We start from the raw sequence: 24561 nt of genomic DNA, 5'->3' as shown, positions 1-24561 counted from the left end.
TCTTTGTGAATTATGAAAAGTTTATTGATAAAGGAAACACACACCCTTTAAAAATAACCACCTCAAATGTGTAGAAACACTCCATCGTCTACTCTCAATTTGATCAAGGCCAGGAAAGGCGGCTGCAGCACCATATGCAGACTCATAATTCTGAGAGGGGCAGTGCTCACTTGAGACAAGAAAATGAGAAGACACGAATCCATTTCAGTGGCTTACACACTAAGCAGCTGGCCATCAGAGAGGCTGAACTTGCACTGTACCATTAAAACACATTCTGGGGTAACGAGAGTAAACCCGCTATATCTGCGGCACACTTATACAAAGGTGAACCCGCTATATCTGCGGCACACTTATACAAAGGTGAACCCGCTATATCTGCGGCACACTTATACAAAGGTGATCACGCAGTGTCAGTTCTGAGGTAGTCACCAGGAAATATGAAGACACCGTTCATGACTGCAAATGGTGGACAGCTTTCAAGGTTATTTCTAATCATCTTTCAGTGGCCCCTCTATAGTTGCCCCTCCTAATATCCTTTGATGGCTTTAATGAAGACTCTACTACAATTTCATAAATATGCCCCAGATATAATGCACACAGAAGTGAGGGAGCATCAAGAGATCCTCATGTCTTGGATGTGAATAGAAAAACATATAGAATGGAGTGTCGCTGTAGGAACACACTGGAAGGCACTCAGAAGAGAAGATCTGAGCTCTCAATCCAAAGACGGGGCGTGAGGCCTGTTACTTGACTACAGTTTCTAGGGCTTTGGAGTAGCTACGGTTTAGGCATGGCTCCAAGATGCTGCCTATACCAATTTGGATGGAGCTCGGAGCCACAAAGGTCACATAAAGACACAGACCCGTTGAGTGGGCTCAGTTACAGCCCGAACACCCAGGTGGCCGTATTCCTATTCCAAGTACTGCCAAGCCCTGGCCGTTTCTCCTCTTTGAAAAGTCTTGATTCATTTAATTCTCCTGAAGGAGGCTGGGGGAGGAAGGGCTTTGCAAACCTCTCCGTTCTACAGTTTGGAAGGCACAAGGCACAGTCACCGTTCCGTCCTGGCTCTGTGACAGATTTGAAGTGTGACATTTTGCTAAGTGAGAAGCTGTGTGCCCGCTCCTTCTCTGCTGCCCTTACTGAAGCTTCAATATTTGCAAAACATAACGTCAAAATATTTCAGATCCGGCCCAAAGTCATTTGTTACTCACGCAGCGTAGCCCTTACTACACCAGCATATCGTAAGCTCCCAGCACAGGGTCCTGCCACCCGGCTCTGCTCCTTCTCTTCACTTACAGTGCCTCCTCCTCTTTGGGAAGTTAATAATTTGATCATAATAGTAAAATCCCCATCTTATGCAGACAGAATATTATAAGCTGGAACCACCCCAAGCCTTGGTTGTGTTAGAAAAGTAAGAAACCCACAGGCTAAAATTGCTCTACCCTTTAAAATGCCCCCCCCCCCCGTGAGTTGTTTGTAAAGCATACGTTTGTAAAGCTTAGAGCAACTTAACTGTGTGGGGGAATCTTAATTTCCTCATTTAAAAAACAAAAACAAAAACCTGTTGAGTTTGTTGGACAAAGGCATTCTGTGTGTGCTTCCAGCAGGGCTGGGTGCACAGTAACAGGCGTGAAAACAGCGTCACTTTGAAAGGACAGCCCGTGACATCCTGGATTCTCTACCATGTACCATGTTTTATAGAAAACTATCGAAAGTCAGCGTGAGATTGGTTACTCTTAACTGTGTGTGTGCATTCATGGGAAGGCCAGGGGCCAGCTATCCACTCCGGGTTATTTTTAGTGTTGGTTTTTTTCTTGAGACAAACTCTCTCATCATGGACCTGAAGTTAATCACTACACTAAAGATGGCTGGTGAAGGAGCCCCAGGGATCTGCCTGTCTCTGCCTCTGCAATGCCAGGATCACAAGCACACACCTGTGCCTGGCTGTTTTACATGGGATCAGGTTCTTACTGGGATGGCAAGGACTTTGATAACTGAGCCATCTCCACAGCCCGGAGCTGGTTATTCTTAACAAACACTAAAGGTTTCCCAGGTTAGTACCAGGAAGCTTACTGTGGCATTCATGCAATTTTGTCTGAAAGCAGTCCCCCCCCCTTTTTTTTTCTTGTTTTTGTTTGTTAAGTTTTGTTTTTTTCAAGACAGGGTTTCTCTCTCTGCTCTGGCTGTCCTAGAACTTTCTTTGTAGACCAGGCTAGCCTTCAACTCACAGAAATACACCTGCCTCTACTTCCCAAGTGCCGGAATTAAAGACATGTGCCACCACCACCCCATTCCTTTTGGTGGAATTTTACCCAATTACATAGCAAAGTCTGTCTTAACCAAGTACCATGTCTTAACTCTAAACTGAGACTGAATACCCTAACTGTGGACGTATCACCCAAACAAGGGCTTTGAGACATTCTGTCTCTAGGTCAATTGTAAAAGCCCTCATTACTAGGATTTCCCAGGAAGTCCATGTGTATGACAGGACTTAGTACCCAATCCCATCAAAGGTACTTGGTGGTCCTGGGAGATACTTTTCAATATCACAAATGTGTTGTTAATATAAGCATTTCCTGTGACAAATGCTCTTGGTTGTTTCCCCTCTGAGAGTGTTTCAATGTTTTACAAGATCATTTTTTGCAGTGGATGATTTCCAGGAAAGTGGATCTTCAGCCATCTTCCCTTGTGGCTGTAATTTTTCCTAACACCAACGGTGCTGCCTAAGAACAGCCAGAGCTCATTAAACAGAATCCTGAGCATAATTATAATGAACAATTAGCTGGAAATTAGTCTTAATGATTTGTTTTAGATGACAGACTAGAGGCATAATATAATTATTTTTAAACTTTCCTCGTCGTTAAGAATGCAACAGCACCACCTTTCAATTATGGTGAATCAGACCTCACGGAGGCTGCAGCCCACTCGTGGATCGGAGCTAAGGCAACCGGAAGTCTGCACCCCAGCCCAGGTGTTCAGAATCACTCAGCCTTCCTGTTCAACTAGTTTTTTTTTTTTAAAGCCATTTCATGCCTTGAAGACATCTCCACTGTGAAAACATAAAAGCACTCAACTGAGATCCAGCTTTCCTTAGACCTTTCCCAAGACACCACGGGGATAATGGCAGGTGGTAGAGGAGCCGGAAGACTCTAGAGTCTATGGGTGATGCCAGTTCACACCATCGCACTGGACTAACGGGAAGGCGGAGGAGGGTGAGGATGTAAGGGCGGCTGGGATAAACACCAGAGCTAGCGCTGGCTCTAGGTCATCTCTTCCCTGTCTGGTGTTCTTTTCCTTTCGGTGTTCACCAAGTCAATTTGAATCTTGTTTCTCATTAGAACTTTAAAAATAGGTTAGATTCTCTAAATCACGCGTGTGCGCATGCGTGTGCTCCCAATGTCCCCGGAGCTGGAGGTACAGGTAACTGTGAGCCACTGAACTTGGGCTCCGGAACTGAGCTTGAACCCGAGTCCTCCGCAAGAGCAGCAAGTCCTCTTCACTTGTAAGCCGTCTCTCCACCCCTGTCCTCACAAGAAGTTTTTAAAAAGTACAATAGAGATCCAAAAAACAAGTTGTTTTGTTTTCTGAAAAAAAAATCTAAAAATACACATTTAGAGAATGAAAAAGTATTCGTTGTCAAAAGTTTGCCTTTACAAAATTGTGGTTTTTTTCACCTTGCCTAGTCAGTGGGTGTGCCGTTTCTGAGCTTGTCTCCCTCTGAGCCAACCTGTTAGGCCTTTGGTAGCTGGCCATCAGAAGCCATCAGGGAGCGCAGCCCAACACCCACATAAAAGACCTGGTACCTGTGTTTCCACATCACAAAGCAAGCCAGCAAGCACACGAGGCCACAGACCAGGTTTAGGACCATCTGGATGATTAAGAACAATTTGAAAGTGCCAGTGACGCTGGTACAGTCAGTCACATCCCTGTAAACAAAGGCCCTGCTGAGCGGCTCCGAGGAAGGCAGCTTGCACTGGCAAGAATCCAGGGAGGTCTCGCAGGTAAACTGCGCAAGCAGGGAGTAGTGGTGGGCGGCAAAGGCCACAGCCAGCATGCAGACCATCAGGCCGAGGGCACTCAACAGGAAGTAGAATACCTGCAAGAGAAAAGAAATGCTTCCTGTTACAGAGAGGACTGGCCAACCCTGTTTGACTGAGTTCTCCCAGGCAAGGGCCAGTCTCTTCTCAAAACCTAACAACCAAAGCCAAGGATATTACGTCCCACTGTTTAGTTAAATCACTGACTTTTGCAACAGAGTACCCCAGGCTGACCCCAAACTATCTCTATAGTTGAGGGTGATCTTGAATTCCCAATCCTCCTGCCTCGAGTGCTCAAGTGCTGGGATTATAGGTGTGTGCCACCATGCCAGCTTGAGTTATTTATTGAGAAACAGTCCTTAACCCTTTGTCATGCAGAGCTGGCCTTTCCCATGGATTGCAATGACCTGTTAGTTTGTCTGTGGACTGTTTATATCTGGATTTAGCAAGTAACATAAACGAATCCCAAACAAGCCCTCTTTCCCAGAGGGCGCCCCACACTTATCTTTTAAATCGAGAAATGCCAGCCAAGGGGTGAAAATAAAATATGAAAGCAAAAAACTCATTTCTGTAATGAAAACACATGTTGGTCAAAATTATTACAAATCAATCAACTAAGGATGAGGGTTAATGAAAAACAGGACATGCTCGATGTGGCAGCCACCGCACTATAGCCATGATAGTCAAGACCCCTAAGCAAGAGGCCTCTGGGAGGAAAACAAAATACGGCTGTAGAAGGTAGACAACTCAGCCCGCATGGTAGCTCTGGGACTGGTCATGCCTGGTTACAGTTCTAACTGCTGCCAAGGGATTGCGGACTCTCCATAAACGTCTCTGTTTTCATTTACTTATGTCTGGAACACTGAGAGCAAAAGTTTAGGTTCTCTCTGACACAGCCACAATAAAATCCACTGTATATATAGCACAAGAGATGCTCTTGTAACTAGGCTCACAAGACCTCTTACTGGTCCACCTGCACGAGGTCCAGATAAAGACCAGTCCCACAGACTTTGGAACTATTGTCTACAGTTTGTAGGGCAAGATTTATGCTGCCATTGAGACAGAAGCTACCCCTTACCAGCAGCAGTTCTGCTGTGTGGCCAAGGCCAGTCTTGAACTCATGGTCGTCCTGTCTCCTCCCACCAAGTGCTGGGATTTCAGGTAGATGCCACCATGCCTGGCCGAAACATCTTATGTCTTAGAAACACAACAGGAATAATTTGTATTTGACATATTTAGTGTTCCTTGGAGGGGAAGATTTAGATAAATGCAAAATGGCAGCGTTATAAAATTGAGAAAGGATTTATGTAATTTGCAATATTAAAAGGACTGCTTTGCGCCCATCCCCAGAGCACTCAGTGACTATATTTTATGTAGAGGTGGGGTGTTTAGACTTTAAAATATGGTCTTATTGTGTAAGGCTAATGGGCTAGAATATTGAAAAATATTAAGGATTATTCTGAAACATTTGAGATTGGTGATTGAATTTAAATTCCTGGTATGAAAAGCCGGTTTATGCTGGCCACAGGCAACTGCTAGCAGGAGAGATCCAGTAAAAGTGGTCGTTACCCTCCAGGTTATCATCCTCGTAGAAAAGCCCCACGTTGAGCTTTTACCACACCATTTTTAGCTTTGGGTTTTGGTGACCAGCAGATAGACCATGTGACTGCTCTCCTATCTACTGCATACCCTGCCACGTGCACATAAGCACAGTCACACCCAGATACACACGTGTGTCCTTAAACTGCAGTTATCCATAATGCTTACCATTGGCCAAGTTCACTTACTGACAAAAAGAAGTTTGTCTATCTTAAAGAAAATAGTGCTAGCAAGATGGCTCAGTGGGTAAAGACTCCCGCCACCAACTCTGATGACCTGAGTTCAATACCCACATGGTAGAAGGAAAGAGCCAACTCCCTGCAGGATGCCCCCTGAGCTCTATACACACATACCATAGCATACAGACACACAATAAATAAATGAATAATAAAGTATAATTTAAAAACAATTAAATGATAACATTTCGACTCAAACCTTGATTTGCCAAAGGCCATGTAACAAGTACACAACCATGAGAACATGAGCCAGCGATCCAGGCCACCTAAATTAAGACTCGACTCCCCAGTGCTCCAGGGGGAAGGCACTCCCTAGTGCTCCTGGGGGAGGGGGAGCACTCCCCAGTGCTCCCGGGGGAGGGGGAGCACTCTCTAGTGCTCCCGGGGAGGGGGGAGAACTCCCCAGTGCTCCCGGGGTGGGGGGGGGAGCACATCCAGTGCACATATTTCTTTACTTGTAAATTTGGGATGATACCTGTAACTCTGACTTTACATTGTCATTACAAGGATAGAGACCTGCCATCTCCGAAGGGCACAGGAGCCCTTGCTGGCTGTTTGTGAGGAATACCGCCATGTCCAGGATTCTTCCCGCAGGATGTTGCCTGTTTGTTCTCTGTCATGTGGGAGGAACAACACAGACTTGGCTTGCAGAAGGGTGTAAACATTAAGACAAACACTGAGGTTGCTTAATTGTGATCTCGCTCCTTAACTGTATAGAACCCGGCAGCTCAAGGACAGAAGAAAAGAACACACATCCCCTAGCAAAGTGACATCTCACACTTAGTGACTCTCAGCGTCAGGCAAGCTTGCCTGTCAGGTCACAGACACTCAGGCCTGCTGGTGGCACCTGGTGGCACCTTCCTTTCTAGATCTTAAGTCTGACAGCAACAGGCTCCTGCGGTAAAACCCATAATTTAAAACCAAGAGTGTTGTTTTGCCCACATGACAAGAATAAACAATCAACGAAGGCAGGCGTGTGGAGTCACCTTGGGACCTTGACAGCAGCCTGTGTGGGTGTCCCTGCAGAACATCCCTGGAGGCCAGCTCTGTGCTTATGTAACCCCCAGGCTTTCTCCTGCCCTGCTGTAATTGGAACCCGCTGTGGCTTTCCCAGTTGGTGGCTCTGGGAGGAGGGGGGGGGTCTGTTTCGATTTAATGATCTCCCCCTTAGCCAGAATGGTAAGGCCTGGCTGCTGCTGGGGAAATGCCTGCCACAGAGCAGCCCAAGGAAATGCCAGCAAGGTGTCTGCAGTCACATGATCTTCAAGGGCTCAACAAATGCACAAGAACCCTCAGAAAAGGGGGAAACACCTAGAAGGGCAGACAGGAGGGTCCACACCCAGTGACCCACCAGGCCCAGAGGCCGAGTCCTGGGAGAAACAGGAAAGTCCTGGTGGTCTCTGGAGTCTGAGAGCAGGGTATGTGTGTGTGGGGGGGGCGGGGGAAACAGATAGACAGACAGACAGAGATAGAGACAGAGCGAACAGAACAGTCCATCACCACAACACGCTGGCTTGCCCTGTCTATCCAGGTACCCAATAAATTCTCATAAAAAGCTTAGGCCAAGGTGCGCAGGGGTAGAGGGCTAAAATGCAGCCATGCAGAGCTGAGTCCCACCTAAAGGCCCCTTTCATCCACCCTGAAACACAGTGGAAAGCTCAGGGGACATCCACTCTGCCCTGTTGGAGCCCAGATACCACAGAGAACGTCTGGGATTGCTGGCAGCTGCCTGGCTGAAGGTCACCTTCAGGAGCAGATAAAGAGTTCCCTCTTTGTCAGTGTCTGTCATGGGTGAAGGAAGGATAGAACTAATGAGGTCTTCTCTGTGGGGTTCTGAAGCCTGGCTGGCGCTGACAGTTGCCTTGCTTCTTTCTTTTCTTTCCCCATCTCTTTTTTATTTTATTTTATTTTATTTTATTTATTTTTAAGGTACAGCTGTTGAGAGGCCTGCTGGGGTCTCACTGAAAGTAAAGCAAGGGGAGAGGCCTGAGAGCTTTCCATGACTGGAGAAAAATCCAGGTAGGAATGGTTTTACTTTCTGGATCAATCTCCTGAGATTTGGCATGCTAGTTCCTACAAGGTTTTTAGCTTTCTTTTTATTTTTTCTTTCTCTTTTCTCATCACCATGCCTTGTTATTTGCTCAACCTCACCAAAAAGAAGTCTGAGCTGGTGTCTGTTCACTTACTGTTTCTTCTAAAAAAAAAAAAAAAAAAAAAAAAGAAAAAGACCAAAGACTTCATATCTAAAAGGTGAATTTCAGGGCTGGAGAGGTGGTTCAGGCATTGAGAGAGAGAGCACTTGCTGTTCTTCCAGAGGACCCAAGTTCAGTTCCCTATACCCTCATGGTGGCTCACAATTATCTGTTAAGAAGTGTGAGCACGTTGCTTTTTATACCACTATCTTTGAGTATATAACCTCCTCCTAATCCTCCTTCTTCTTCCTCCTTCCTCTTCCTTCTCCTCTTCCTCCTCTTCCTCCTCCTTCCCCTCTTCCTCTTCCTCTTCCTCCTCTTCCTCTTCTTCCTCCTCCTCCTGACAGGATCCCATGATGTGATCTTGCTGGCCTCCAACTCAGTATGCTGTTGAGGCTGGCCTTGAACTTTTGAATTTCTGACCCTCCTGCTTTCTACTTCCTGCGTGGTGAGCTCACAGCCATGTACAACCATGCCTTATTTATTTGGTGCTGGGGTCAACTCTAGGGTTTTATCCATGCTAGGCAACCACTCTGCCAGCTGAGCTATATCTCCATAATTTAAGAACACCCCATTTTTTATCTTTGTGATTTTAAAATGGCATTATTGATTTATTCTTGGGCTTTATGTCTCCTGGTTTTAGGAAGCAAAGACTATGCCAAGAAGAAAGTCAACTACAGATGGAGAAGAGGAACATACAGAACACTCTCATGCTGGACTCTGGTGCCAAGCAAACCACCCAGGCAGGACCGCTCAGTCCATCTTATGCTTCCCACTCCGAGCAGTATCTAAGTCTCTCTCTACCCCTGAATGGCTGTATAAGTGTCTCCCTACCTCTGAGTGGGTGTCTTAATCTCTCTCGACCTCTGAGGGAGTGTCTAAGACTCTTCCTACCTCTGAGGGGGTGACTAAGCTTCTCCCCCACTCTGAAGGGAGACACTCCAAGGCTCTCCTTTTGTGTAGTGTGATGCTATGTGCCTGAAAGTATTGCAACCAAATGCACTGCTCCCGACAGACAGAAGTTCATAGCAATGGAAGGCATGCAACAGCCAAGCCACGCATAGCCTAGCCATTTCCCTCATAAGCAGTGCCCACTGGACACACCCAGTGAACCCTTTCTGCCTTGGCTTTCCCACCTACAAGGGGACAGACACTCAGACTGTTTTATTGTTGAGATATTCCAAATACCCCAAGATTTAGAAATGGGCACCCAGAGAGACACAGTTCTCTGGCCAAGTCTTTTGTTGAACTGCTCAATATTTGTTATGGGGGCATTAAAGGTCCTACTTCATGTGCTGTAGGCCAACACAACTCCTGGAAATTAATTAAAAGGCCTAGCATTACCTCTATGACTGTACCAATGCCCTCCTAGAACATGTTTTTTCTGTCTGAAAATGGAGTTTCTGGAGTCATTAACTAAGTAGCACCTCTCTTGTTTGCAATCAGATTCTTTTCTATGAAAACAGGAGAAACAACTTACCTTCATAGAAAACTGGACACATGTCCTCTCGTCAACTTGGTATGAGACACAAAGCATGAACAGTCCAAGGTAAGCCACCACGCAGACCTGCAGAGGGAACACAGGACACAAACATGACTGGGCACCAGGACGCCAGCCACACACAGCTCAGTGTCCCCCACAGTGCCACCTTTGTTGCTAAGCCCTTCATTCTGCTCATGATTTGTGTTTCTCTCAACCTGTGAGACACAACTTCAAAGATGCATTGTTTGTGTGCCCATCTGTGGGTATGTGTACATGAGTGTAGTGTCCTCAGAGGCCTGAAGATGGCGTCAGATCTCCCGGAGCTGGAATTGTAGGCAGTTGTAAACCAAACCATCCATCATGGGTCAGATGCTGGGACCTGCACTCAGATCCTGTGTATGAGCAGTAGACCTCTAGCCCAATGGGACATGCCTTTAAAATAGTAAAGCCATTGTTCTCACCGGTATTTATTAAGTTCCTCTGTATTCCAGGGAGTATAAAAGATAGTTCGAGCATATACAATGATACATAAAATTTAATCTATTTGATTAGTATATGTGCAATAGAGGCCAGAATAAATTCACACACTACTCTAAGTCAGGGCATCATTGGCTACATGCCATTCAGAGGATTTTGAAAGGTTAAAGGAATTAAGTCTAATAGGAAAATATAGAAGGTTTGCTTTAAAAAGAAGGCTTGAAACAGCCTAATAACAGCAAGAGGCACCAGCAGCAGCCACTGGAGCTCCTCCAAGGGCTTTCCATGTCTTCCTTCATGCCATGTCACAGAGCCCTACAAGGCAGGTATTTTATGATCCCATGTTATTAGAGATGGAAGGGAAGGCAGGGAGCCATACTGCAGGTCCAGGGCACACAGCAGGCAGCCTAATGAAGGCAGATGCAGCAGCAATAGCCCAGCAATGAGACAGTGCAAAGCAGGTTAGTGAAACAGAGAGACCCACAGTAGAACTGTAACAAGGCATAGAGTAGAAAAGACACGGTGGAGATACAGCACACAGCACTGATGAAGAGATGGCTTGGCTCTCCAGCAGGGAGTGGCATGGCCTCAGACACATTTCAGGAAAGTAGAGACATCTGGTGACATGGTAAGGACACTGAGATACTATTTCACCAATCTGAACAAGATTAATCTATTAGGAGGCTGGGTCTGGTGGCTGTGACTGTAATGTCAATAACTCTGGAGGCTGAGGCAGGAGGATCACTGTAAGTTTCAGATGATTGTTTGTTTGTTTGTTTGTTTGTTTGTTTGAAACGGGCTCTCTGTGTAGCCCTGGATATCTTAGAACGAGCTCTATAGACCAGGCTGGCCTCGAACTCTCAGAAATCTGCTGCCTTTTCCTCTCACGTGCTAGGATTAAAGGCATGCACCACCATGCCCAGCACATCACTGGAATCACAAGCATGCTGGTCTGAAGAGATGTGAATGGGAAATAAAGCAGGACTGAGGGAGGTGACGCTGTACCACAGAACCCGGTGCCCAGTACCCACCACGGCGACAATGAGTGTGACACACGCTGTGCTCCCATGCTTTTAAGGCAGGGAGCAGGTTCTTTTTGCAGGAACTTTTTAAATTATCATTTTATTGGTGTGCATTACTAACACACCACGGCAGGTCTCATCACAATGCTTTTACACACACACACAGTATTTCTTAATCCTATTCACCCTTTACCATCACTGCCCCTCCCACTCCAGTGACACCCCCCCCCCTTTCTCTTCCCAACCAGCCCCACTTTTATTTTCAAGTCTTTAAATACATTTTCAAACAAGCCAATGGACACCCGTTTGACAAGGCTTCGGGGCTTCAATACATATCCCCACTCAGAAGGATCGAAGCAAAGGAACAAAGACCTTGTTTTGTTCAGCAGCCGCAAGCCAGACAGAATGTTCTAAACTTACTTCTGTCATATCCTGAAGCACATGCCTGGGCTCTCTCCTCAGCTTCTGTCAGCAGGATCAAGAGTTTCCCCCACGTAATTGTCTTTGTCCCTGGAGGCTGCCGGGCTGAAATCTCAGTTGTGAGAATTCTCTCCTTCTTGTTGTAAGACACGTACACTCAGAAGATCAAGACTGACTGACCATAATCACAGTTCCACCACCCCAATAGAAAGCCCCTTCCATTAGCTGACACTTTGTGTCCACTTCACTAGACCTGACCTCCAGCAAGATACAATGTAGCATAGCAATGCCCAGCCACATTCAACAGCACGCTGCTTGTCTATCCGCTGAACTTACAGTCTGTGCTGTACTGTTCTGTGTCTCTGGGAACTGAGAGATGAAAACCACAGTCTCGCTCTGACACCGGCCCAGCCTTCCAGAGAGAGGCTGCAGTACAGGGGAGGTGTGAACAGCCTGTCCGCTGTGGGATGCACAGATGGTGAACTGACCTGACAGAGGCTGGGAGAAGATCCACAGAGGAAGATGGTTATGATATGTTTGCCATGCACCTATATGAAGCCGTTAAAATTGTAGGAAATACTGGCCCAACTACAGAGCCTTGTGAAAATAGAAAAAAAGTCCAAGTTACCCACTTTGGACAAAAAGTACTTCAAATATACTTCTTTTAACTTTGGTACATCATATTACATCATTACAAGGCTTGAGCTAGCTCAGGATGTATTAATGTTAGTCTACATAGGGTGAAGTTCTTATAACCTTGCATGACTAACAGGGTTTTTTTTCTCTTTATTGATAGTGTGTACAAGGATATTCTAGAAAAATCATATTTATTAAATACCTCACACTGGAAGCTTTATGGCCATAGGGAAAGAAAAAAGAGTTCTCATGCCAGACTGAAGGAAGGGCCTGCTTCCTGAGCTGGCAGGATGTGGGCATGCCCAGAAAATACAGGGTGCTCCGGCTCTCGGGCACTGAAGGAAAGGGCATGCTCATGCATGAATCTCCTGGAATGGGGCCATAGCTCACTTCACATCCGTGAGAGGAAGTCCACAGAACAAGGAGTGGATATTAGTGAGGTATTTAATAAGTTACTTGATGGACCAGACAAAGGTCCAGGTGGGCCAGGTGCTATCACACTGCACAAAGACATAAAGCCTGAACATCAGTGCCAAGAAGCAACTGGGCCTATGTCACTGAACGTTTGGGGAGATCACATTACCAACTTTATTGATAAGAAAATCTTCAAATATTCTTTTGAATGGAAAGGAGCAAAGGAAACATTGTAACCTATTTTCAGACATGTGCATCTACAAGTTCTTTGCTTCTAAACCCCTCAATCTGTAGAAAGACTGTCCGAACAGGGTCGGGTCTACACTGCCTCTTGTGAGCCGTAGAGCTAAGCAGGGCTAGAACAGTCTCAATGTCAAGTCTGTTTCTAGAAGCAGGGGTCCTGGGTCTTGCTACATAGTGGCTTTACCTATTTGACCTAATGGATGGCAGAGATGCCTGGTAAGGAATTCTGAGCAGGATGGAGGACCAACTCGGTGAGATGTTTGTATAAATGATTTCCCAAAATAGTCTGCAAAGCTGGGAATTATTATCATTTCTTTCTCTCAGTTGTATTTATAGTCTGGCATTGTGACATTTTCACTACCTCAACTTATTTGTTTCCTTCTTCCAGTTGTTGACAGAGTTGCTATACAGGGTTGTTGGGGGATACAACCTTCTCCTGCCAAATACCATTCATTATTCCCCCTGCCTCCTCAGCCCCATCGATCACTTGTGAACTGGAAACGTGACACTATTTCTGTAAGTATTGGATGCAAAATGCTTTCATCCGATCAATATTGTAACAAGAGGAACTTAACCTCTGTCTACGGTCATGAAGTCAATGGACCACCCACAGGACCAGAGGCACTGATTTTCCCTGCATTTTCTTGAAGAAAATCTCTACAGATGGTGACCCGCATCTGATGATTTAAGATAAACTCTTCGGAGTCATTTTCAACAACTGATAAATGTACTGTAGTCTATCAGTGTGATGTGGTCTTACTCAAGAGAACTGTTAGCATATACTGTGCCAGAATAATAAATAATAAGAAACAGCAAAAGAGCTATTAGCATTGCTTACTGAATCAAGATTTCAGGATCATAGGAGACATGTCAACATGGCTGTAGGGTCTTTCCTGCTCCATTCTTCTTGCCCCTTCCTCATTAGACAAGGCTGAGAAGGTTCAGAATCACCTTACAGGTTGGTCCCATCTTTACGATTTAAGATTCGATAGGTCTAGGGTTAAGACCCAGAATCTGTATCCCTGACAAATCCCAAGGCTGCTGCTGCTGCTGCTGGTGGTGGTGGTCCTGGGCCCACATCCTGATAAGAACAGATCGAAGCAAAAACACAGCCCCTGAGTGCCTGTGTCAGATCTGTCAGGATGGTGGGATATGGTATAGAGCCATTTCTTATGAGGAGTGAAAACAGATGTGCTATCAATGGCCACTTACAGTGTGTTCAGACCAATGTGGAAATCTTTACATATATTTCTTCCCCTCTGAGACTTTGGAATGCAAAAAGGTTAGGCGTACATTTACTGCAGGATGAATTTTTAATATTCATAATGTATACACAATAAAAGTGTTGGCACCACAAGACAAGTTAGTGCTTCATAATGTAAGAATCCTTAAAGTCAAAGGCAGAGCCCCTCTGTCTTCATTGCTACTTAAACACAACCCCACTCCAGAGCTTGCAGCCTCCACGTTCTGGAAGGTTCTGGGAGTATCTCTGAATTACTATCATGTGTGGCATGTCATTCTGATACATGGGGTGGTTATTGCCAACACATCCAAAGCCAAAAATTCCTTTCCAAAACTGGACCACGTCTTCAGGGGTATGGCATCTCAGAACTGCTCACCACATTCAGTCATTTCCATGCAGTAAATCCTACCATGGCAGATTCCAGAGTGCTGAGCTGAGGCTGCCGAGCGAGAGGTGCCTGCCCACAGCCTTCATGAGACAGCTTCATGACCTAGCTGCCATACTGCTCCCACCGCATCTCCTGCCTCTACATTGATGGGAGTGTCTGTTCACCCAGTGAGGTTGGTTTATTACTACATTTGGCAAATTAAGCTCTACTAGCTGCTTAGAATCTCTGCAATCAGCACAGAGACTCAGTACAGAGGAACACAGGAGAGAGCCAAAGAGAAACACCACTTCACACTCTGCTCCACCTTTATCTATGAGAGACATAAGGACCCCATTAGATGCTAAAGACAACAGACAGTATCTATCTATCACTTATCTATCACTCATCCATCTACTTATCTATCTACTTATCTATGCGTGCCATATATATATACATACATATATACATATATATGGCATCATATTAATCACAAAATATAAAACTTACAATAAACTATAAAAAAGTTATTAGTGTCAATACTCTAGTATGCCATTAGTAAATAAAATAGACTTATTTGAATATAAGCTCCATACTATAATGACAGTTGATGTGGTAGCCTGTACATCTGCTAAGTGGATAATTGGTGGGTAGTGTATATGACATGGAAACACTGAACAGCAGGATGACCCACATCCCCTTGTGAAATAAACAGTCAATACCGTGCTCCCTTCCAACTGGTAACAAGATCCTTTGTCCATTTCATAGTGTTAGAGTCAGTGAGATAGCTGTCTTTTTAAATATGTGTATTTGTTAAAGATAAAGCTGTCGGGGTGCAGCTCTGAGCCACTGATGGACTTTCCTGACATCCCCCTGAAGACATGGTCCAATTTTGTTGGAAAGGATTTTTTATTGGTTGTGTGTGTGATAACCATCCCATGTCTCAGGATGGCATGCCACACATGCTAAGAATTCAGAGATGCTCCCAGAACCTTCCAGAACGTGGAGGCAGCGAGAACAATGGGATTGTGATGGACAGCTTCTGTCTGTTATCATGGCCTCACTTTTCATTACAGATTTAGATAGATGCACAATAACAAGGCACAGAAATAGGTCCTTCACTTTAGAATACACACAAGAAAGGAAAAATATCATCCAAAACCATGAAACACTGAGCCAGAGTTCCTTCAACAAGTGAGAACGGGCTGCTTGGTTCAGTTGAAAGTCATGTATGAGACTGTGCACGTGGTTACAGTGCTGCATGGTGGGAAAAGAGCTTGAATTTTGATTCTATCTCTTTACTGGTGAAGTACAGTCCCTACCTTCACCTGAGACAGAATCTCTTGAAACCCAGGCTGGTGATGTCACTATGTAGCTAGGACTGGCTTTGAACTCTTCCTGTCTTTACTTCCTGAGTGCCAGGGCTGCAAGCATGCACCACCATGCCTGGCTTTAACTGATTCTCCCTGTTCTCAGTTCCTCCATCTGCAACAGTACTTTGTCGTGATGGTTAATCTGACGACTAATAAGAATGTAAAGAAGGCACCTGGGGTAATCCTTCTATACAGCCCAGCCTGAGGCCACTATTGATTGATGATATATCATTAGCTGGTGATTACTAATGCCATCATTACCATGGCTGTCGGAGATCATGTTTCTAGTCCATTAAGAGGTCCCAAATGTACTGCCAGGATAGCCAGGCTCAAAGCCGACACTGTTGGTTACATGTACTCTGTCTTTTAATTAGTATCCATGTAAGTGGTCACTGGGCATGCTCTTGATATTTATATGAGGAAAAGTCCATGCCTGGATGATTTAACAATGGGCTGAGAGCAAGCAATTTTCAATGCTAGGTACCTCAGTAAGCAAAGGGTGCAAATTATCCTGTTTCTTTTGTTTGTTTTGTTGTTACTTTCCAGAGTTTCCCATAATCCAGGCTGGCCTCTAACTCACTCTGCAGCTGAATGTGACCTTGAACTCCTGATCCTCCTGTCTCTGCCTCCTAAGCGGTGGGTTCTCAAATGTGCACCACGCCTGGCTTCTATTTCACATTCACAAGCATCCTGGGAGGTCACAGTCAGTGGCTCTGCTTTATAGACAAGGAGCAGAAAACTCAATGAGAAGCCTGAGGAGCAACCTCACCAACGTGACATCAGGGCACACCACCTGTCCCTGCCCCCACAGGGGCCACAGGATCTCCCAGGAGGAGTCCTGGCAGCCAGTGGCACAGAGATCTGTGGAGCCTGCCAGCTCCTGCTCCTCCCTTGAATGACTGGGCCATATGTGAAGCACAGGGGGTCCAAGTCAGCCAGGGAGACTCCTGTCTCTAAAACTCAATGGAGAAAGTAATTCTTGCTAAAGTGTAAACTGTTTTAAAGACTTTTAGGTGACTCCCACCCGGGAACCTCGGCAGGCACTATTTTGTTTCCCATCTCACATGACCTCAGTCTCTCCCAGGGACTTACTCTGAAATCTGAGCTGAAAAAGAAAAATATATGCAAAATAAACAAAAGCACCCTGTGACATCTTAGGCACGGTCTCACTCTGTTTAACAAGTGTTCACTGTGACGCCACTGTGTACCACGGACTCTTGGAGGCTTGCAACTCCACAGTGAGGAGTCAAGACCCAAATCTCTACCTTGATGACCCTAAGGTATCCTTAAGTGTAAAGGGGCCCAGTGAGGCAGCAGTGACTGAGAACCACAGACAACCAAGAGCTCAACATCCAGCATTAGTGCTTGCACAGACATGCGTGCACACATACGCCAGTGGAGTCGCTTCTTACATGGGTCTTGCTAGCTCCCTTCTTCATCAGCACAGATCCACTGCACATGACCCAAGACCTCACAGCTACATATGTGACATGCATGGACCAAGGGCACAGGATGAAACATCCTGTTGGCCCGTGGTTCTGTGGTGAGATGGGCCCCCCAGCTAAAGAGGGAGACTTAGCACTGTATCTGGCAGTTCTATGTCTAGGACATCAGTGAGGCCTGCTTCCTACACTGCTGAAGGGAGAGCATAGAGAGAGAGCTTAGCATAAAGCCGGCGACACGGCGAACACAGGGCAGCTGATAAATAGCATCAAGCAAACAAACGAATCAATCCATTCATGTCATAGCCTAGCCTTCTGCAGGGCGCACTTCTTAGACACCTCTCCACAACGTTGGCACGAACAGTTAGCAAACATCTGGTGACAGAAAACTTCTTTTTCTGCTTTGTTCTGTTTCTGCTATAGGCCTGTTTATTACCACCTGCCCAGGAGATGCCAATCTCAGTGACTGCATGCAGTGTGCTTTGTATATTTCTAGTTACTTGAGATAATGTCATAGAGGTGAGCGTGAATAGATGCTGAACAACAAACAAACTGCTCAATGAGAAAAATAGTTTCTGGCCATACCAGATCCAAAGTTAGTATTACTGTTTTGATTTGTTTTGTTTTGTTTTTTTTTTTTGGAAACACAATAGTTCCAGCCAAACTTAGTACACAAGACATTGACAGAGGACAGAAATAACAGGAAACAGAGAGAACGGCTGAAAACCGGTCTGAGGGCTCAAGATTGAACCAAACAGGAAGAGACAGGAAGCATCCGGCGTGGGCATTAAATGCAGGGCTTTAACTATAAACCTGAAAAAAGGGTCTCAGTTTCATTAATCAGGCTCAGAATACTGACTTCTATTCTATCACGCACAAAGCTCTATATAGTGAAAGAATCGTCCAGCCAGGAACAGTTGCTAAGATTTGTCTCATTTACATGGGACAGGACAGGAGGGCAGGCCACTCCCTGTCATCTGCCTCCAGAAGCTGCAGTTGTAGACTGCCACCCATCTTATTCCTTATCTTTCATAATTTTTCTTAAAAAAAAAAAATTCCTTGGAGCAGACGCTGTCCAAGGGAAGGCCTGGCAGAGAAATCTCGCATTGCTTATGAAAGTCTGAGTTTTGGCCTACGGCCCTCAGCTTTGTATTCCCACATCTTCCAGGGGGGCAGAGGGAAAGCTTTAATATTTAGTTTGTAAAGTTGACAAGGTTTCGTGGGCAAGGAGCTCACTATGTAGTAGAGGGTAGCCTTGAACTTTTTACCCTCTGGCCTGCTTCTCTCTCCCAAGTGCTGGGATTGCAGGTGTACACTACCACACCAGATATTTTATTACATTTAAAAGAAGCAAATATTAGAGATATAGGTCGAAATGTCTCATTAGAAGGCCAGTCCTGATGATAAACAATCCTACTGCTTTAAGTGTGTCTGTCCTCTGGGGTCTAAAGAGGAAAGACTTCCGGAAGAACAGCCATGTCAGCTTGAGTGGCATCCATTTAACCTCCTCTCTCCCATTCTGTCCTTAGTTCTTGTCATTTTTGCCTTAAGGGTGTCTGTGTGACAGGCACATGGCTGAATTACAATAACTGCACACACTTTTCACAAATCAGTGTGCAAAGACATTGACATTAAACCAAGATTGATAATATGGCAATTTCCTTAAAATACAAAAGCTAACCTGGCCTCACCCAGGGATTTGTCAGACATAAATCTCTTGACAAAATAAATCGTGAGAACATTTTTGAGATTTTTTTTTTTTTTTTTTTTTTTTTTTACTTTCTTAAAACTGAGTGATTCTTAAGGCAGCAAAGAGAAGTCACCTACTCTGCTGTGATCCAAGCTCTGATTGGCTGGGAATGAGTAAGTCACCCACTCTGCTGTGATCCAAGCTCTGATTGGCTGGGAACCTTGAGAGACCCTTTAAATCCAGTGGTGGCCCTGCCCCTTTCAGCCCTGGACCCTCAGTCCTACTCAGAAACATGGGCTTCGTCATGACTTGACACTTCCAATAAGCACAACTGTTTCTTTTCTTCAGTATTTTCCACCAATGAGGCTCTGGAATGCGCACTGAAGTGTTTAGCCAGATCTGTTACACGAGCTTTCAAGTGGGAAGGGAGAAATGATCTCTGCAAGTCACTGGCCCCTGTCCCCAGCACACAGCGCTGTGCGGGCGATGACTTGCCTTCTGTACGTGGTACACAATGATTCCTACAGAGCGGATGTAGATGAGATGAAATGTGCAAACTGGCTGGATCAGGGAGTGGGTGGGAGATCCCTAAATCCTATGGAAACTCCGAGTTTTCCTTGATGCTTCTGCCAAAGCGAGATTTCTGTAAAAACTGGGAAGATGTTAGAGAATTGAGCCAGGACTCAGTAGCCCCGACACCGATGTTTCAAAGCCTTGTCTGAAAGCCATTTTAAGTGAGTCATCACTGAAGCCAATGGGCTCTCTGGCTGGGTGTTTCTTGGGAAACCCACATCTATCCCAGGGTTGGTCTGTGTTACAGCCGAAGCCCCCATCCTTCCTCCTGCCAGGCATCTTCTCTCAGTGTAACACAGATTTGTGTGTTTGGGTGAAGATTTATATACTTCATAGGAACTACTGAGAAGTTTTGCAGTTACATCCTCAAAAGACCAAATAAATACAGACAACAGGATCTCGAAGCAACAAAGTAGGTGATGGCTATAAACTAGGCTAAACACCCAGTGTCCTTTTCTTTCCTTATCTGCCCGGGGTAGAGCAAGGCCTTTGTCTAAAACCCAGCCCTACTTATTTATTATCTAACCCATGTACAAGTAAGTCCCCTACCAAAAAAAAAATAGTGACCTAACTCTGTATATACTAGGTCATTTGCTTCCAAAAACGGCAATAAGTTTAAAAAAATAAAGTACTATATTATTTTATGGAAAACTGTGACTCAGAAAGATCTGAAATTTAACAGTTGGTTCAAAAAAGTACTATTTTGTATACTATCAAAGATTAAATTACACAAAAACTCCTTAGAAAACACTTTGAAATACTGGACTAAATGCAGCCAATATCTATTCTATTAACTAGTAAGGAAATAAAAGTTGTCAAAAGCAAAGGTCCTAAAGAGAGACCTGGTGCCTGATGCAGGAGGGCATGGCCTACTTAGTGCAGGAGGGTGTGGCCCATCCCCTTGTAAGAAGAGACTGCTTTTAATAGTTACAGACACCCATGACAGGTCTGAGCATCTTTGTAGCCATAAAGATGGAACCAAGAAACCAAGACTGCCACACAGGTTTGCCTTTAACATGGCTACACACTGGCAAGTCTAGCAAATAGCTAGCCACAAGCCCCGAATATCTCCAGAATTGTGTTTTGGTTGATGGGGCCTGGGTTGGGGTAGAGTGTTAGAAACTATTTGCATGATTCAGGAACATGAACATGATTATGACCTTGGTTAACACTTGATAGTGGGAAATAAAGGGCAAATCTTTTAGTAGGTACAAAAATCAGGTGGACTAATTACAACTAGATCTTGGTTTTTAACAAACTTAAGAAATACCCATAAATTAATTCCTATTAAGAAATTAACTTTTCTGTTATATTAGAATTTATTTTTGTATGATCTTTACTGTTTGACTTAAATAGCAAAATATTTATAGATAGAATAATGTCAAGACTGGGGTTTACTTCAAAATAAACTTAAGGGGTACATAATGGATCATGAGAAGACCCAAAGATACAAAGCAAGTGGGAGTAAATACAAGTTGATAATTTTCAGATCTGGGTGGCAGAAACATAGCGGCTCATTATGAATTCATATCTCTTTTGAGTCTGCTTGAGTCTTCATGATGAGTGGGCTAAGAGAATGGATTATATAAGCTTATAAAACCATTGGAATGCTAGGTACAACCAAACTCCCTGGAAGATACACTCAAATAGGCCACACTGAGTTATCACACAACACCTCTTAAAAGATGAACCAGCAAACCAAAATTAGTAAAGACATAAAGAATTCATTTATCAATGAAGGCCAGCACCTGTGCTTACATGCTGGTGTGCATACTATAAAAAAATTAAATCCAAAACCACAAGAAGCATCCTTTCCAATAAGACTGGAGTGATAGATCAGATCAGATAGATAGATCAGATAGATAGATAGATAGATAGATAGACAGATAGACAGACAGACAGATAGACAGATAGGCCAGCAAAGTGTTTGACCTGTAAGCATGAAGACTTGACTGAGTTCAGTTCCCTCCAAACCCACAAGGAAACCCATCTTGGCACAGAGATGTGACCGGTGAGGAAACCTGGGTCTTGCTGATAGGCCAGCCTAGAATGTGGTGAGGTCCAGGCCAATGAGACCCTGTCTCAAAGAAGAAGAGGGGGAGGAAGAAGGAAGGAGGAGAGGGGGAAGGGAGGAATATAGGGAGTGGGATGACAGAAAGAAACAGCTGCACCATGGAAGGTCTGACATTCCTGAGCTCAGACTTGAGAATTTGTGCAGTTGACAGAAAATCGCTCAACAGTATGATATATGGCATGTAGAATCAATCAATATGAATCACCTTGTTTGATCTTTAAAACATTATCAAGGGGCTTCTCTGACAACATTTTTAAAATATGAGCTAGCTATAAGTGATCGTTAAACAGTAGTGATGCTAGTGTAACCTCGAGTTTGAGAACCTTTCAGTGTGAGGAGGTTAATGTCCCCAGCAGCTGGCAGTCTGTCCTGTGTGCCTCTCTCCACAACGTGGCTAGCCAGACACAGGGCTTTTTGTGAGGTTTGTGTAAGGCAGAGGGAAGGGGAGCAAGGCTTCCAGGAGGTCTCAGCGTGGAAAAATCTGTGACGCACTGGATTTGATGACTGAATGAGAATTATTTATTGAGGGTTCTAGGACACAATCGCATGTTCATTTTTAAAATTATAGTTGGTCTCAGAACCATGAACAAAGACCAAAAGTCATAAACATCCAATAAACTATTCTTCCAGGAGTATTTAGACCCTATAAGTCAGAATCAGGCTAGAGGACAGACAGACAGCATGAGAACCTGGCTCTCCTGAGATGGAGGCTCCAGAGGCTGGTTCTCCTGAGACAGGGGGTGGGGCTTTTGAGGACAATGTCAGAACTCAACCTCCCATGCAGTTCTCTCTAATTGTTTACCTTGACACCTTCCCATGCCCTTCTCACAGCCTTGAGTGTTCCTCCCAAGGTAACTTCACTCTGCCTTCCTCCCCGCCTTTGCCTTCTCTCCGCAGCAATTCTCCTCACAGGGCCTCAGCTTTCACAACACAGCTGAGTGGGAGATAAGGTGCAGCAGTCTGGGCCTAACAGTCCAATCAGAGTCCGAGTTCTGACACCAAAGAAGGGCCAGTGGGTGACATTCTCTCCTAGTTATCAGAGTGGCTAACACAACAGCAATTCCCCTCCTTGTCTTGACCTCTGTTATCATCTTCCACTTAAGAGAGGGCCTTGATAACAGCTTATCATAAAGGGGTCTGTAATGGCAGTGTGACAGTGACCGCTGAATCAAACACCTTCAAAGCAGCGTTGGAGTGAGATGTCACCGAGAGGGCTCCATCCAGGGCTCTCTCAGTCCCTCTCAGAATGCGGGCAGCCCAGCCAGGGGACAGCTGCTTATTTCTGCACTGACTCCGGCGGACCCTTTATTGCTGATAACCGTTACCGATAGGCCTTTTGCCACCTCAGGAAAAAACAGCTCCTGACCGTGCTGGAGAGGAAGGAGCTGTGACTTTGAAGATGTTACATGGCTGAACATCAAGTCAAACACCAAAGGAGAGGGCTGCGGAGGTGGCTCAGGGAGTAAGTCACTTGCATGTAAGCATGAGAAGCAACACACAACATACATGACAAAGCCCAGCAAGGTCACATGTCCCTAAAGCCATGTGTCCCTAATCCCAGAACTGGTAAATTAAAGAAAACTGGTCCCTGAGGCTCACTGGCCAGCCAATCTAGCCTATTTGGTGAGCTTTGGGTTCAGTGAGAGACACTGTCTCACCAAGTAAAGAGAAGGATTGCATAAGACACTCAATGTCAACTTAAACACACACACACACACATACACACACACGTACACATGCACACACACACATACACACACTCACATACACACCTACATACACACCTACACACACACACATGCACACACACACATACACACACACGTACACATGCACACACACACATACACACACTCACATACACACCTACACACACACCTACACACACACACACACACATACACATACACACACACACATACATACACACACACACACACACACACACACACACACACACAGAGGAGACACGGGAAGGCTCTTGATCCTTAGCAGTGGTTGTACCCCATTAGCAGCTGACTTGGGAATAGAGCTGGGCAAGCTGACTGCCCTCAATGGCTTTGTATTGCGATGGCTCAGGCTCGTCCAACACCCAAGAAGCAAAGCCTGGTTGGGGATGTTCGCGATGGGCAAACAGAATCCCACAAGTTGTCCTTGGACTAACATCTAAGTGGGGCACTACCCAGAAGCGCACCTGGACCCGAGGCTGTGATACATTTGCAACACATTTTATAAACCAAAATATCAGTGGAATTTTCAGCGTTGACATAAAAAACTAACAATAGCTGAAAACTATAAAGACGAGCTGATGGGTAAATCCCCTTGAGTTCCAGAATGCTGAGGGTCATCTTAGTTTATTTTCCTATGCTGTGATAAAATGCCCTAAGCAAAGCAACTTAAGAGAAACGGTTTATTTTGGCTCATAGTTTCAGATTACAGTCCATTAAGTCAGGGCAGTCATGGCAACAGGAGATTGCCGGGGCTGGTCAAGTGGGCAGGTCACATGACATCTGTAGCCAAGAAGGGGAGAGAGAGAGAGAGAGAGAGAGAGAGAGAGAGAGAGAGAGAGAGAATGCTGGTGCTCAGCTATCACACAGCACAGGATCGGTGCCCAGGGAACAGTGCCAACCACAGTGGGCCTGTCTTCTCATCTCAATTAAGATAATTACTATAACTCCCTACCAGGCACACATAGAGGCCCATCTCCCAAGTGACGCCAGATCCTGTGGAGCTGCAGCCCTTCCCCCACCCTCACCCCCATTGCTTACTCACACCTAAGAGCTATGCAGCCAGTGAGACCCTTAGGTTACTCTCACGTTCACGAGCTGGATCCGTTTGATTTTTAGTTTAACAGAAACTTGACAAAGATGTGATCCATAACTGTATGAGAGCAACCGCTCCCCAAACCCAACTGCTCCCCAAACCTAGGACCACAGTGTGACCAAAGCAACATAATCCCCAACTCCATCCTAACTACTTAGCACTGTGCCCATCATAAGTGGAGCGCCAGCCCCTCTCCAAGGAAGCTTCTAGCAACACACAG

The 24561-nt window shown here is 45.2% G+C and overlaps 1 protein-coding gene across 3 annotated transcripts in view; it reads right to left on the bottom strand.

Annotated features, from left to right (window-relative positions):
* Positions 1-24561, bottom strand: part of Sspn (sarcospan) — a 33353-nt gene continuing 8792 nt past the window's right edge. For 2 of the 3 annotated variants that reach the window (NM_001310837.1, NM_010656.3), the window contains exons 2-3: positions 9545-9631; positions 1-4096 (exon numbers count right to left, since the gene is read on the bottom strand). In NM_001310837.1, the coding sequence (NP_001297766.1) occupies positions 3731-4096; positions 9545-9601 (423 nt within the window). In that variant the 5' untranslated portion in view covers positions 9602-9631 and the 3' untranslated portion in view covers positions 1-3730. Of the gene's footprint in view, positions 4097-9544; positions 9632-11466; positions 11561-24561 lie in introns of those variants that run through there. The other variant, XM_006506916.4, reaches the window with a different exon arrangement.

The sequence above is a fragment of the Mus musculus genome, chromosome 6, assembly GCF_000001635.26.
Source record: "Mus musculus strain C57BL/6J chromosome 6, GRCm38.p6 C57BL/6J".
NCBI lineage: Eukaryota > Metazoa > Chordata > Mammalia > Rodentia > Muridae > Mus > Mus musculus.
The sequence above is the reverse complement of the archived record's forward strand: the minus strand, read 5'-3'. Positions and strand labels throughout refer to the sequence as shown.